The sequence below is a fragment of the Ochotona curzoniae genome, unplaced genomic scaffold, assembly GCF_017591425.1.
Source record: "Ochotona curzoniae isolate NIBS_2020 unplaced genomic scaffold, NIBS_Ocur_1.0 scaffold_461, whole genome shotgun sequence".
NCBI classification, from domain to species: Eukaryota; Metazoa; Chordata; class Mammalia; order Lagomorpha; family Ochotonidae; genus Ochotona; species Ochotona curzoniae.
Window position 1 is genome coordinate 4,458,027 of NW_024467120.1, and position 16,401 is coordinate 4,474,427.

Sequence of the window (16,401 nt, forward strand, 5' to 3'; positions counted from 1 at the left end):
CTGTTCTCTCAGGTGGGAAGAAACCATCCAGCATCATGGATCATCCCCTCTCTTGGGATGTTCCCTTTCTGGGAATTGTTAGAAAAATAATAATAAAAAGGGCTGGTTTTGTGGTATACTAGATAAAACCACAACCTAACACACCCACATCTGATGTGGGTGCTAGTTTGTGCCCCGGCTGCTCCATCTCCACTCCTGCTCCCTGTTAATGTGCCTGGGAAAGCAGCAGAAGCTAGCCCAAGGGTTTGGCCCCTGCCATTCATTTAGGAGATCCACATGAAATGTGTTGGCTCTGGCTCCTGGCTTCTGTTTGACTCAGCCCTGGCTGTTCCAGGTATCTTAGGAGGGAGCCAGCTAATGGAAGATCTGTCTCTCTCAATCTCTTCCTCTCATCCTGAAACTCTTTCAAACAAATAAATAAATCTTTAAAAAAAAAGTCTCTGTTATGTTCTAAATGTCATTTTACTATGGGTGTGACCTTGGACATAAAATTGGACAGTGTTTGGAGCTCAGCAGCTGTACTTTGACGATGAGATGACCAATGGGACAAAAAAAAATGTAAACAATGACAACCATCTTTTCTCCCAGGAAAATACTTTCTTGATCCCAGAATGCCAAAAGGTACAAGAGAATACCAACTGCCTGTATCACCCATGAGTCTCCCATATGGTTTCCTAAGACAGATCTTTAGAAGGCAGTTGTGAAATGCTATGAATTCTCAGATTCCTTCCACGTGCCCTACATTCTGGGCTGTGTTTGATGTTTCTATGAGCCATAGGTTCTGGACACTTCTCCTGTGGTTGTCTTTTGGTAGGATTAGGTGACAGGACTCTTGGGATGCCATGTTGGAGCTGGACCATCTGACTCCATCTTTGGATTCTCCATCCCTGGATTTGGCTTCTCTGCTCCTCATCTAAGTCTAGTCTATGTTACTCCAGCGATCTCATCTTATCCTCTGCTATCCTGGTACCCTGGCTCAGGCTCCTGGGCACCTGCTCCTGTCTCATTCTTCACTCTCACTTTCGAGTCTGCGTTTGCCTTGACTGCCCTGTACATTTCCTTAGCCTGGGTCTTTATCTCTGGCTCCCAACAAAACTTGGCCAGATGTACTTTGAAAGGATGGCACTGCCTGGAAAGAATTTAGAGAATCTGCAGCTCTGGTCTTTTCTTGTTCTTGAGAGCCAGGATAACAGCTGAGAGCGTGCCTGGAGAGAGAGAGAGAGGCAGAGGGAGGAGGAGATGAGAAGGACCTGAGAGGTGGAGAGAGAGACAAATACACAGACAGAGATAGGAGTGATTGCAAGACGCAAATGAGACACAGAGGGAATGAGAGATGCAGAGAATGAGAGCAACTCAAGAGGGAGAGGAAGAATTTATTTCCAGAGGGGAGGGCATGACTATCTCGGACTCCATCAGCCTCCTGAGACTGCCCATGTATATCCTGGCTTAGTCTGTTTTTGCCTGGATTATTTTTTCTCAGAAACTTTTCTACAGCATGAAACCCAGAGGCATCTTTGAGCTTCCTCACAGGAGCTATACAATTTCCATCTCTTGAGAGTCTTGCTCATGCTGATTTTACAAGAGGTGACGTCCGTGAGGCACTCAGACTGTTTCTCCCCCATCTGCCCAGCCCCGCTCACTCGGTCTCACCACACTGAATGCTTTCAGTCCATCTGGGGCTTGTCCGGGAGGCTGAGCAAACCAAGGTCCCAGTGAAACAACAGGCCTCCCCGGCAGCGTGGCCTGCAAGCTCTCCATGGTAAAGGGGTGGGAACTGGTTAACCAGGCAAAGACGTTTTTTGTTCCTGCATGGACAAGGGCCACTGTGGTAACATTTGGCAGGTGGAGTGGCAGGGAACAGAGATAACTGCGAACAGCTGGACAGCTTTTAAAAGAATGGAGGGGCTTTTGTCACTTTTCAAATGGCCTTCCCCCACGCCCCAGGAAACTCAAGGCCCTTGCAGAGAGATTACGTAAAGGATTCCATTAAATTCTTTTCTCCTTTTTCTCCCTCTCCTCTTCTATTTCAATGAAAGTAAATGCTCTGACGTGAGGAGGGAAAGAATAAATGAGAGCCTTCTAATTCTGAATCCCCTTAGGATTAGCTGCTGATGCAGAGCACACTGCTCTAAATTTTGAAAGAGAGTAACCGATGGCAGTTTCAGGAGAGGTGATTTTCTGGAGGGGCCAGCACTCCCACCCAGTCTGGTGACCAGCTGACTGGGGACACAGCACCATCTGATTAAAATCACTACTTTCTTTAAAACGTTGGTCACTCCCCCGTCATTATGCCTAAGTTCCAAGTGAATGGTCTACAAAATACAGAAGAGAGATGTGTTAGCTGGTTGGCAGCCAAAAGTAAAAAACATATATATCGATGCCTCTTAGAACAGTGGGACTTGCCTGTGCTGAGGACAGCAGGGTCTGGGTTCCAGAAATATCCAGCTGTTCCTCTGTTGCTGAGAAGGGGGAAGTTCACTGTTTAAAAGGGAGACAGAGAGAGAGATGTGGCACAGTGGGCTAGTTCAAGTCCCAGCAGCTCCACTTCCACTGCAACTCCCTGCTAACATGGTGGGGAAGGCAACAGCTGCTGGTCCTGGTACTTGACACCCTGCTACCACTGTGGAAGACCTAATGCAATTCTGTGCTCCCAGCTTCAGCTCAGCCCAGCTGTGGCCATTGTAGCCACTTGTACTGGACGGGGTGTGGGGGGCAGGGATGGTGGTGAACCAGCCAATGAAAAAGCTTACTCTCTGCTCAATTTTGAAAAATTCTTTATATATCTAAAAGGCAAAGAAATAGAGATCTCCCATTCTATAGCCTCGTCAGCAAATGCTTAGAACACCCGAGGCCGTGCCAGAGGCAGCAGCCTGGAATTCCACCAGGTTTTTTCCACAAAGAGGGCAAGAACCTCACTACCTGGTCCACCAACTGCTGTCTCCCATGATTCGCACCAGCAGGAAGCTGGCTTGGAAGCTGGCGTGCAGGCATCCCAAGCATCATTTTAACCACTGTACCAAATGCCCACCTGTGACAAGTTCTAAAGAATAAGAAGAACCATGGATACCATGTAACCATAGACACCAGAAGTAGGCAGAAGCAAATGTAGGTAGGACTGTGGTACCCAGGAGCTGGCTCCTGTGGGCATGGACAGGTCAGACTGGGGTTCCACCCCTCCGAAGCATGCAGATGCACGTGCTAGGCCCAGTTACACATATCTGGTTAAGTATCTGTTTGGAACCAGGCAAAGTGGATCCCAAGCTCCGCTTCCATCCTCAACTCCCACAGCCATTTTTTTTTAAAGATTTATTTATTTTATTACAAAGTCAGATATACAGAGAGGAGGAGAGACAGAAAGGAAGATCTTCCATCCGATGATTCACTCCCCAAGTGACCGTAACGGCCGATACTATGCCGATCTGAAGCCAGGATCCAGGAACTTCTTCCAGGTATCCCACACAGGTGCAGGGTCCCAAGGCTTTGGGCAGTCCTCGACTGCTTTCCCAGGCAGGGAGCTGGATGGGAAGTGGGACTGCTGGGATTAGAACCGGTGCCCATATGGGATCCTGGAACGTTCAAGGCGAGGACTTTAGCCGCTAGGCCACGCTGCCGGGCCTACCACAGCCATTTTTATCTTTGTTTATTCCAACTGAAAAGTACTAGGGAAATGAAGATTCTATTTCCAGACTTTGCTAAATTTGTCCTTTAAAAAGAAAGCCTTACAAAAAAGAAAATTACATTTTAAAAAATCCTTCAGAGTGCTGATAATTCGGCATACCTCAGCGGAAGCAGAAACAAGGTATGAATGAAGAAGAACTCATATTTTAACAGAAGGAATTAACAGCAATAATTAAAATGTGCTCCCTTGATTTAGCAGAATCAGAATTGCCACCATTGGGGCAGGTGTTGTAACATAGCAGGTTAATCCACCACAGGATGTCCCAGGTTGAGTCTCAGCTACTCTGCTTCCCATCCAACTTCCTGCTGGTGTAGTACTGGGTTGATTCCTTGCCACCCACATGAGAGAGACCCGGCTGCTGCTGACTTCAGCCTAACTCAGCTGCTGTGGGTATTTTGGGAGTGAACCGGTCGATGAAAGATATGTCTTTCTGTCTCTTTCTTTCGGTCATACACACACACTCTCTCTCTCAATAGAAATTCATGTATACAAAGAATCTTGAAAATTCTGGAAAACGCAAATGATGAAAAAGAGTACACACTGATTTCAAGCAGTTTTTGTACCACAATAATCTTGTAATTCTCTTTTTTCCGTACTCGCTTTGAAGTACCTTTGGAGGCTCCCACGCCAGCACTTGACAGTGCTACGGAGGGAATGGTGTTTGTGTCTTATAGTTCAGAAACCGTTGAGCAAACATCAAAATCAGCATGTGAGTTTCACACACTCTCCTGATGTGCATCCCTGTTCTCTGGGCAGTCGGAGCCATCAGAGCGTGTCCTGCCGCGCTGTCGGTTTGCGCATCCTCCCGACGCTCACGCGGTCTCTGTGTACCTATTGTTGCAGAATGGCCGACATGCAGGGCCTGATGGAGAGACTTGAGCAAGCGGTCAGCCGGCTGGAGCAGCTGTCCGCGGAGTGCCACGGGCCTCCAGGCCACTGTGGCGAAGTCAATGGCGTCAACGGAGGTAAGGACCGCGTGCTTCACTCGGCCAGGTCGCTTCCTTTTGCTCCCGTCATTTCCTTCTCCAGATGCGTTCCCCCTACTGCCTTCAGGGCTTCTACTCCTTGCTTTATATGTGACCATGACCTGAACCAGAGCTACAACCCCTGAAAAAGAGAAAGGAAGGAATCAAACTCCACACAAATGACCAGCGTCTCTGCCCCTGAAGGTCCTAATGCCTTTCATGTTTCCTTCTAGTGTTTGTACTGCTGCAGCATTTTCAACCGCTAGCTAGACTAACCAAATAACTAGCAAGAGAGGATAGAATGTTCTGGATTGGAATGTAAATTGGGAATGCAAAATTAAAAGAGATAAAGGTAAATAAATATACACTTGTAATCTCATCAATGAATGTTGCAAAGGAGAGCAGAGTGCCAGGAATCAAAGAACTGCAGGATGCCTCTCTACATTCGAATACAAATAGGTCCCCAATCAGACTGTCAAATATACCCGGACAACAAAATGCTAGACTGTCTCCCATAGCGCATGCCCGCCGTGGCTTGACACACATCGAGGGCAGAACGCTGGAGTCAAGACTAAAGCTGGAGATTATTGTAAAACACCAAAGACAACGGGGAGGGGAGAAACTACACAACTATAAAATTAAGAAGAAAAAATTTTTTTAAAAAAACCCCTTACTTGTTCTGTAAAAGCAAAAGAATGTGAGTTGGAAGGAGTCAGCATTGTGAAGATTTTAAACAAGCTGTTACGTTTGCCACTGCAGCTTTGAGAGCAGAAGGTCTGATGGGAAGGCACAATGAGGTGATATGGCCACATCCGGTGGTTTCACCTTTGCCTCCTCCGAACCAGATACGCTCTGGAAACCATGTGGCTGTTATGATTCTTCAGGAAGAGACTTTTTAAAACTCATGGAAGTTTAGAAAATCAGCTGCTTCTTCCAGAGAAGCTTCTGTGGCAAACACTCCAAGTTCTCTTACAAAACTTTTTTCAACTCCTTGTGTAAAATTCCAGTTGAATGGGAGTATAGACTATCCAGTTAAATTTGAATTTCAGATGGAGAACAGGTGGTTTTTCTTTTTTGAATAAGTGGGTCCCAAATATCATAGGAGCTATAGTCCACATACTTATTCTAAAAAATCTATTCATTGCTTATCTGAAGTTCAAATGTCAGCAGGCGGCCTATCTTTGATATGGAAAGTCTGTTCTTGTCACACGTGCCTTTCCTTCTTATCTGACCCACTTCGAGTCTCTTCAGGCTTAGGAGAGCCCAGGAAAGCATTGGGGGAAGAGGAGGCTTCAAAAGGGTTTTCCCAGGGAAGGCTAGAGTGGAGCAGCTCGGATTTCAGGCGTAGCTGGAGCCAGGCCTTGTGCTGCAAGCCGTGGGACAGAAGCTACTGTGTGAGCACAGATGTGCTGGTGGGGTAGCAGGTCTGCTGGCGGAACCACTCCATTTGGGTCACTAACTTCATATACCATCAGGCTTTCCCCAAATGAAATGAAAATTAAAATGTTTTGAATGGAGGCAAAGTTGGTGTAGTTCAAAGGGAGGCTGCCCAGGATCATAGATTTTGTCCATTGATGAAACCCAACTATGATTACATTCTTTCTTTAAGTCTTTTTCTTTTTTAATTTTTACTTTTCATGAGCTCCATGGGCTCGGGGATTTCCCCTTCCATCCTTCCTGTTCCCTCTCCCCTCCCCACCCCTGCACTGTTCCCCTCCCCTCCCCACCCCTGCACTGTTCCTCTCCCTTCCCCTCCCCTCCCCGACCCTGCACTGTTCCCCCCCTTCCCCTCCACTGTTCCCCCTCCCCTCCCCTCCCCTCCCCTGCACTGTTCCCCCTCCCTTCCCCTCCCCTCCCCTGCACTGTTCCCTCTATATTGTTGCAATAGCACAGTTCTTCTGAGCCTTCTTTGTTTTTAAACCTCTGGTTGGTGTCTGAGTTTCGGCAACTCGTCTTTGAAGACAGTGTTTTTCTGTCCTCCTCAGTGACCTTGCTTCATGACACCCCAGGGGTGATTAAATACAATTCTCTAAAATTGACCCCACAAATAGAAGACCTGTGAACAGATAACATTAACGTCCAGGCTCCAGGAGATTGTACAGTGTTGTTGAGTAAAAACAAGAAAATCTCTCCCAGTAATTTGGAGTTTGCTTCTTCAGAGACGTATTAGACCGTGTGTGGTATTTTCTTTTATTGCAACTTTTTTCAAAGGAAATGTTCTGGGGGAAAAAAGAATGATCTTCTAAATAACATTAGAAGACACAGAATTAAAATATTTACCTGTTTCAATCAATCTGCTTTAACTGCAGATCAGTTACCAAAACAGAGGTCTTCTAAGGCAGCTTAGCTGACAACTCATTATCCTATTTTTAAATTCTTAAGTAGAATAATTAGTAAAATGTCTGAATGGCTTAGACATGTCACTATCTCTGAGCAGTATCATGTCTGTTTTCTTAGATAGCTTTGATGTTTCTTTAAATTCTCAATGAATCCTTATGCACAGAACATCATGTCAGCTTAAATATAAATATCATTGCAAGTTTTTATTATTATTATTTACTTTTTTAAACTTTTTAAAAGGAAAGGTATTATATGCGTAGATTCAAAGACAGCCCTATTATAATGCTGGTGAACATGCTTCGGAATGTGGGATTTTTTTTTCCCCCTGACCATCAGGTAAGTTCAACAGAACTGTTGAAAACTATTTTTACATGTCTGCCAAGGGACAAGCACTGTGCTAGGTGCAATGAAGTCTCAGATGAGTCACATACACCCCTAAGCCTGCAGCATCTTTGCTCTCAATGTATTGTACTATGCAGAGCCTCAAAGCGCTTTGATGAAGGGATGCTCAAAGGATGCAGTCTAGGGAGACAGACCACGAAAGGGTGCCCGGAGGAGCTGTGGGCAGAGCAGAGCGATGAAAACAAATTAGAAAAATATTCACTTTTATCTGTGAGGTAGAAGCTTTTCTGTCACATCTCAGAAGCTGTCTCCTGCTTTAAATACTCCACAGAGCCTCTCGGGTCTCTCCTGAAACAACAGACCTGTTATCTGGTTCCAAAAGGATTCACAAGGAATCTCCAGCCCCGTGCCCCATTTTACGGAACAGAAGTTGGTGCGCCAGTGTTTTGAATGAAGCAGCTCAGCTCTGCGAGTTTGCTTATAAGTGAGCGTGGAGGAGCAGAGGGTAGTTCTTGCCCTTAGCCCTTGGCCTGTGGAACTGGACAGCTGGGAGCAAAAAGAAAGGCAGGAAGCTTTATCCGACAGATTGGAGCACTTGACTGGTCCATTTGTGCACGATGAGAAAGGCAATCCTAGGATTTGGTTTGGATCTTAATAGCCTGTACTGCTGTTTCTCCCTATTGGCAGTGGGTGGGGTGTGGGGGTGGCGGGGGGAGGGATGGTGAAGCCAGGAATAGACTCCCTCCCCCACCCGCAGCCCATCAGGAATTTAAAAGCAGGGGACAAACTGCAGAGCTCATCGGCTGGGCTGTCTATTTCAGCTGTTGCAGGCATCCGGCAGATAAATCCCTCCATGTGTTGGCTCAGCAGGCGTTTTCATCCCCACCACTGCCGTCTTTCCTCCCCCCCATCCTAGGAAGTGAAAAAGGCATGAGTGGAATCAACTTTGTGTCCAGGCCCAGAGTCCACTCCAGTCTTTCCGTTATCCTGCTCAGTAACTCTAAGGTGTCATGTGGTACCTGGGCAGGTGACATAGAAGACAGTACACTCCTGGCGTTAACTCTGCCTGGGTTTGTTTTGCTTAGCTCTGTAACATTGGTCCAGTCATGTGCTCTCCTTGCTTCTCCAAAGTCTCAACAGCACCACCATGACCGTGTGGCCCAGTCTCCCGGGTTGGATGGAGACTTGAGTGAGCTGACCCAGGGGATGGTCCTTACTCAGGAGGATGAAGTGTGGAAAAACAGCATCTCCTTGAGCCAGTGAGGACTGTGAGGGCTCAGTATGGACTGAGTGAAGGAATACTTCAGGGAAGGACTAGGGAGAGTGGCATGGATGATGCTGAACTCACACATTACCCATAGCAGTACACCCTTCCTCTCCCCGCAGCTCCCACGCCACACCGCCCTCCCCGCCCCCACTCCCCCCAGCTTTGCATTAAACCACTAGAGAATAACCGGCTCCTTCTCTCCCTAGGTGTGGCGCCCTCTGTGGAAGCCTTCGATAAGCTGATGAACAGCATGGTGGCTGAGTTTTTAAAGAACAGCAGGATCCTGGCGGGGGATGTGGAGACCCACGTGAGTACCTGCTGCCCGTTTCCCTGGGAGCGTTTGGAGCCAGCAGCCTACCATTGTGTTCTCGCTTTGTTGTTTATCCCGGTTAGACACGTGGTGGCTAAAATTTACGCTTGCACCATTCATTTTATCATTCCTGCAACACCTCCTGAGAACGTATTGTGAGGCTCTGTTCTTGAAACTGGGAGTGCGTGTAAGACAGGCCACGTCTTGCCTTGCCTGACCATACCCTGGGAAACAAACAGTAGACAAGAGGCTTTCTAAAAGTTCATGCGAGGGAAAAAAAAAAAAAAAGGCTTAGGAAAACATGCTGCTTGCTTTCAAAAACTTTTCTCCCCAAAGCAAATAAACCTTTTCATCCCATTTTCCACAAACTTTTTGAAGCCCTCTAGTGTATATATGAAATCAGGTAGTAAGTATGTCAAAAATATAAGGAAGAAGGATAATGATACAGAAAATTCCCGGAGTAGAACCATTGTTGGGGCATCTGCAGAAGCAACAGGTAAGCGAAGACACGAGTGGACAAAAGCAGGGAGCTGTGTGGTGAGGTGAGCAGGAGAGCTCCAGGCCAGGACACGGGGAGAGCTCCAGCTCAGAGGAAGGCCCAAGCTCAGCCAGGACTCAGTGAGAAGGTGAGCAAGGACAGACACAGCAAGGGGCAATGCCTTTTCAGCCAAAGCAAGGCAATCGGTCTTCTTCAACCTGCAGTGACAGGACACAACACTAGGCAGAGCCCCGGGGCCCTTGGATGGATGTTTTAGAGAAGATCCTCTGGCTAATCTAACTCCCCAGCATCCTCCTCCTTCCCTAAAGGTGCACCTCACCCCTTGAAATGGCTGCTAGCAAGGAAGCAGAAACAGGTACTGGTGAGGATGTGGAGACAGCAGAACCCTTAGGCACTGTCGGCGGGAATGAAAAATAGCTTAGTCCTCGCCTTGAATGCCCCAGGATCCCATAGGGGCACCAGTACTAATCCCGGCAGCCTCCCTTCCCATCCAGCTCCCTGCTTGTGGCCTAGGAGAGCAGTCAAGGATGGCCCCAAACCTTGGGACCCTGCACCCATGTGAGAGACCTGGAAGAATTTGCTGTCTCCTGGCTTCTAATCGGCACAGCTCTGGCCATTGAGGTCACTTGAGGATTGAATCATCAGATGGAAGATCTCCCTGTCTCTCCTCCTCTCTGTATATCTGCCTTTCAAAGAAAAATAAATAAATAAATCTTAAAACTATATATAGCTTAGCCATAGTGGGAAAGACTGATGGCTCCCAAACATGAAGCGTGAAGGATCCTACAGCCCAGTAATTCCACTTCTGGATATCTGTCATCCAAAACCAATGGCAAGGTCTCAAAGAGATCCTGTACCCTTGTTTCCATTGCATTGCTCATACACTGCAGCATGAGTGAACTAAGGATGTTACACCTGGGTAAATAAAACAGAAAACAAATACCAAACCGTCAGTACTGTTTGGGTCTGCTTAGTTGAGGTGGTCAAGATTCAAGGAAGAGAAGATTGTTGCGAAGGGGGAGCTATTGTTTAATGGGGCCAGAGTTTTGATATTGAAAGTTAAAGAAAAAGAAAAGTATGGGGGATTTCTTTTGTACAACAGTATGGAGACTATTAACACTTCTGAATTAAGGTGATAAATTTGATGTTAAGTATGTCTTACCACAATATCAAAGAAAAAAGAAAAGTGTAACTGAAGGAAAGCAAAGACATACAATTTGAGTCAAGAATTTGGGAAAGCAAAGATGTGGCATTCCCATCTCTGGATGGGAAGAGACCTTTAAAGCTCATCTACAGCCATCTCCCAGGTTTTGACGCTTTTTGTACTTTTCTTTTTTTTTTTTTTTTAAAGATTTATTTTTATTATTTTTTTTTTTGGATGGCGGATATACAGAGAGGAGAGACAGAGAGGAAGATCTTCCGTCCGATGATTCACTCCCCAAGTGAGCGCAACGGCTGATGCTATGCCGGTCCGAAGCCAGGAACCTTTTCCGGGTCACCCACGTGGGTGCAGGGTCCCAAAGCTTTGGGCCGTCCTCGACTGCTTTCCCGGGCCACAGGCAGGGAGCTGGAAGGGAAGTAGAACTGCTGGGATTAGAACTGGCGCCCATATGGGATCCCAGGCATGCAAGGCGAGGACCTTAACCACTGTGCCATCGCGCTGGGCCCCACTTTTTGTACTTTTCAAAATATTGCCATCATCCTTGAGTTTAGCTATTGTTTGCATACTTTTAAAAGACATCAAATGTAATAGGTTAACCAGATGGAAAAACTTGACAAGAAAGTTACTGCCACGTTCTTTTTCATCAGACTTTACTGCTCACAGAGAATTGAATTCCAAAACCCATCTCTACCTCTGAAGTTCTCAGTCACAAGACAATGCTGGGAAAAGAATTTTAGTATAGACTCAGCAATTCTGATTCTTGAAGAAAGGTGATTTGGTGTTTTCTGGAAAAGTGCTAAGGAGCTTCTGTCTTTGATCCCCACCCCCAGTTAGTCAACATATGCAACACCCAACCACCAATCTTTGGGCCTCCCAATGACTCTAGCTATACCAGAATTTCTAAGATTGTAGCTGGAGAGTCACTTATTTCACCTCACGGCAGTGTGACTGTTTGCCACTTCTAAGAAAAACAAAGGTTCTTCCTTCTGGTAAGTATGTCTATGGAACTACCGATTGTTAAATAAATAAATAAATAAGTAAATAAGGGAGGCCAGTCACTGAAGTTAGCCAAAGTTAGCTGAAGGCGACCTCCTGGCTCCTGGCTTTTGATCAGCTCAGCTCAACTCCAGCTGTAACCATTTGGGGAATGAACCAGAGATTAGGTCTCTCTTTGTCCTTCTCTCTACAAAATCTGCCTTTCCTATAAAAATAAATCTTTTTAATGTTGGATTTACATTCTAACTCTTTAAATTACATCATTAACAGTCCTTTAAATTCTTTTTAGAGCAAAATGAGTTATCCACTGTAACTTTAAATGAAGTTTTTTTTTTTCCTCTTTCCATTCATCAACTTCTATATAGTATAACTCAAAGGAAAGAATAGACTCAATTATGAATATGTACTATTTACGTAAGTTTCTATTCTCACTAGTTATTTCTTTTAATGGAATAAAAAAAAAAGGAAGTGGAGAGGAAGGAAAGAGAAAATAAAGAATGAAGACAAATAAAGGAGGAAAGAAGCAGAGAGGGAGAGACATTTGTTATCTGAAGATTTAGGCCCTGATTCTCCCACACAAAGAAAAGTACAAGCAGCTATAGGCCATCTGCCCATTATTTAATACTTTGAACAAGTAGTTTATTTTTTCTCTCTTATAGAACCATGTGTCACTGGCATTAAGCTTGCAGCTGCTGCCTCTCACATAAGCCAGAAATGAGGGGTTGAACTTTGTTCCAAGAACACACCTGTTGCTTTGGGAGGAAAAAAAAAAAAAACCCTCACATACCTGATTGTACAGTATGGAAACTTGAGAATAACACAAATGTGTGTCGTGCTAAATCTTGTCCCTGTGCATAAAAGCTGTTTCACAGATACTAATAATGAACGAGAAAGACCGCCAGGCTATGATTTAACGTCTGTCTCGATGTGTTGGCTGCTGGGCGGGTTTAATTTACTGAACACTCAATAGTCTATTTACAGAGCAGACCACAAAAAAAGGAGAACTAATAGCTACAATTAGGAAGCTCTGCTGACCAAAGAACATAACAGGTTTAGAAAAGATTAGATTTTGTAAAATCTTTCTTGTATGCACCATAAACCAAATGGCTTATTTAAACTATGCTTCAAGCCCAGGACACCGACACAGCTTGCACTCCTTTTAGAAAAGCATGGCCACTGTGTCTTCTGATTATAAATGTTTAGGGCAAATATAGCCCAAAGAAAGGAATTTCTAGAAACAGCCTAGATAAATCCAAGGCTTCGCTTGAACACCATTTATCCAAAAGTGGACTAGTGTGATTTAGGGGTGGGGTTTCTGACTTTAATAAGGCTGTCCTATCGTTACTCAAAGTGTATGGGACAAATCTCAGATCTATTTCCAAGTGACTTGATAATTATTAAGGAACTTCAAATCATAGCTGTTCCTCACCGAAATCCTTTTTGGAGAGATGTAGGGTTTACATTTTCTTCTTATTTTGCGATCTGTTTCTCATTAATTATTGATTCATAGGTTACATTGCAATGTCTTATTGCGTGTAGTACAGACAGTTTGGAGGTGTGATAATATACAATTTACAGGTACTATTTTTAGATTTGACATCGGATTATCTTATATTAAGGCAAACATAGGATATCTGACCTTTTGGAATTGGCTCATTTCCCTTAGCATAATGGTTTCCGGCTAGGCCCATTTGGCCATGAAGAAATGCATTTTGTTTTTTTTAATAGTTGAGTAGTATTCCATAGAGTAGATGAACCATAGTTTCCTTATCCTCTCTTCTGTTGATGGGCATTTCGGTTGCTTCCATGTGTTTGCGGTTATTGATTGTGCTGCTATGAACGTAGAGGTGCATGTAGGTTTCTCATGTAACAGGTCTTTTGAATATATTCCTGAAAGTGCTATTGCTGGATTGTGCGGTATGCAGATTTTCAGTTGTTTGAGTGTTCTCCATACTGATTTCCATAGAGGCTGCACCAGCCTGCAGTCCCACCAGCAGTGGAATAGGTTCCCCATTCCCCACATCCTTATCAGCAAATGTTGTTGTTGGTTTTCAGTATGTGAGCCCCATTTTTACTGGAGTTAGGTGTTACAGGGTTTACATTGTCAATATTTCTAGATGTGTAGAACATTAATTTCCTGTTCTTGGCTAAAAGAAAACTTAAAAATCTCCTTTTATTTGTGATACTAATATACATAATATGAGTACATACTATGAACATGATTATATGAATATTATATAAATCATAATAAGCAGAATCTTGTTTAATGAAATATTCTGGGGAACAAGCACTTAGTCTAGCTAGACTGCTGCATAGCACATCAAAGTACCTGGTTTGGCTCATGATTCTAGATCCTGATTCTTTACCTTCTTGCTAATGTGCAATCTGGGAGGTAACAGGTGATGGCTCAAGTAGTTGGATCTCTGTTACCCAAACAGGAGACCTGCACTGAGTTTCCTAGTTAGTGGCTTTGGCCTTGACCCAGCCCAGGTCCCAGCTGTTACTGACATTTGAGGAATGAGCCTGAGAACGAACACTCTATCTCTTTGTGTGTTCCTTATATATGTAATATATATATATTATATATTATATATCTCAATGTGAGAATCACAGTTTGAGCCACTGGGCCATAAAACCCAACTGTGTATGAAGTGCGTGGAGCACATTGTAATTGTATCGCATGCCACACAAGGCAATGTCCTGTTTTCTCAGGTACTCTTGAGGGCAGACATGCTTAGACAATTGGTAAAGCCTCATTTTTGGTTGATGACAATCACAGTACTGGGTATCTCTTTGTTACCTCTTGAAACCATCTACAAACTGTTCTGTTCACTTTATGCCCTACTGGTTAGGTCATGTGTTCCGAGAGTTGCAGCACGGGAAGTGGCCCATTCTCTGACCGGCACCAACAGCTGCAATGTAGATTTTAGCACAGCTCTGCCTTCTACAGCATGACCTTAGTCTTATCGTTGATCCTGCTCCATGAGGCAGGACCATTTTTTTTTTTCAGAGCCTCTGGCTGTCATAATCCATGCCAGTGACTCACTAGTGGCCTCATTCTTAAAGTAGGAGGGACCAGGGCGCTCCAGCTGAAGGATTTCCAATGGTTTCCTTGTCACCATGGTCAAGTGCATCCTGAGCCATGCCAGGGAAAACCCCATGAGAAATAAGCATAAGAATCAGGCCAGAGAAGGGATTCCCTACAGATTAAATCCCTTGCCACTTCACCATGGTTTTGGAGGAAATCTGCCTGCTGGCACCAAGACCCTCCCTCAGGGAGACCATCCTTGGATCTCCAGGGCATCCCCCCTTCCTCTCCAAGGACCTTCTCTGGAACCAGAGAGCACGAAGATGTCTGCGTGTTTTCACTTTACCAATTTTGTCTGTATTCTTCTGTTTTTGAATTTAGAAAACATGCATTGGTAACATGTACTCATTAGAAACTTGACACTTCATAGTCTGGTTCTGTGCAGGATCCCCAGCCCTCATCCCTGGGTTATTGGAAGTTCTGACTTGGGGCTGACTCACAAAACCAGCTGGTTCCATATCACTCTCATGGCTCCCCAAATTACCTTCAGCCAAGTGGGTCTTCCCATCCACTTCCAGTTTCCAGCTGTTTTAATTTGAACGTTTATTTTGATTATAACTAGACACCAAATATCTTGGCAGTCGCAAACCCAAAAGACCAGTGTATCTTTGAATTTCTCCAGATGGCAAAGATCCAAAATCTGACTTACAGAAAGAATTCTGCCTCTGGGGGTAGGCCAGGGTTTTAAACAAGCAGCTCCCCTCTTGCTGTCTTAGCCGTCAATGGTAGGGTTTTCAGAGAAAGAAGCGCTCAGAACTCATCCGTTCCAATTGCATGCTCCTTTTTCTTCTTTCCTGCTGCCTCTATCTTCCCTTTTCTTTCTCCCTCCCACCATTCCTTTTATCCTTAGTCCTCCATTCTTTTCTGCTATTTCTTTTTTTTTTCACCCTCCCTCTCTCCTTTCTTCCTTCCTTCCTTCCTTCCTTCCTTCCTTCCTTCCTTCGTCTCTCCCTCTTTCTCTCCCTCTTTTCCTCCTTCCTTCCATGTTCTTTCCCTCCTCTGCAGAAAAGGAACCTTCAACTGGACAAGTCCCATTTTGAAGGACCACAGAGTCCTGCTGGCCGGGCGGCAGCAGAGCCTCTAGAAAGGTTGTTCAGCAAATGTTACTGATTTCTTTGTGCTGATTTTCTCTGGCTATTTCAGTTGCCCACTGGGTATTTAGTGTAGCTTCAGTTGATTACCCAGGGACTTCTAAGTATTTAATTTTTGTATAGAGTATTTGCTTTACCATTTCCTTTCTAGTTTTTATACCTTCAATGTCTTTTTTTTCCCTATCACCATTAAGATAGTATTTAACAAATATTAATACTGGCTTTTCTCTGAGCAGAAATCACAGCTCGTTAAGTTAGATGTCTTAGGGGTTGAGAGAAAATATGATCACTTTTAATGTGCAATTCCGGGTCTACTTAATCACAAGTTAAATTCTGTCCAGATTCTTCTTAGACGATGACTCTCTCCTTAAATATTTTAATCTTATTAATTAATTTAGTCACACACCTGCTCATGTGGAATCATCCTTTTATTTAGGAGACTGTAATTATATGGAAATGATAACTCTGTACATTCCTACATGTTTCTTGCAAGGTGTTAAAAATGTATTCTACGTTTAGTAATGTGTTGGTAACAAAGCTTAAAAAACATTAACATTTTTCGAAAGCTACTGAAGTACACTCTTCCAGTACACTCTTATTTCAGATCTCTCCAGACCAAAAACTTCTTTTCTTATAGATTATTGGTGATGTTATTTGATTTG

At 44.4% G+C, this 16,401-nt stretch overlaps 1 protein-coding gene across 3 annotated transcripts in view; it reads left to right on the plus strand.

Moving 5' to 3' along the window:
- Positions 1 to 4,522: 4,522 nt before the first annotated feature.
- The window catches only part of CAP2 (cyclase associated actin cytoskeleton regulatory protein 2), a 131,107-nt gene continuing 119,228 nt past the window's right edge, over positions 4,523 to 16,401 (plus strand). For 2 of the 3 annotated variants that reach the window (XM_040967595.1, XM_040967597.1), the window contains exons 1-2: positions 4,523 to 4,644; positions 8,800 to 8,900. In XM_040967595.1, coding sequence (XP_040823529.1) covers positions 4,524 to 4,644; positions 8,800 to 8,900 — 222 coding nt within the window. In that variant the 5' untranslated portion in view covers position 4,523. The remainder of the gene's footprint in view (positions 4,645 to 8,799; positions 8,901 to 16,401) is intronic. The other variant, XM_040967598.1, reaches the window with a different exon arrangement.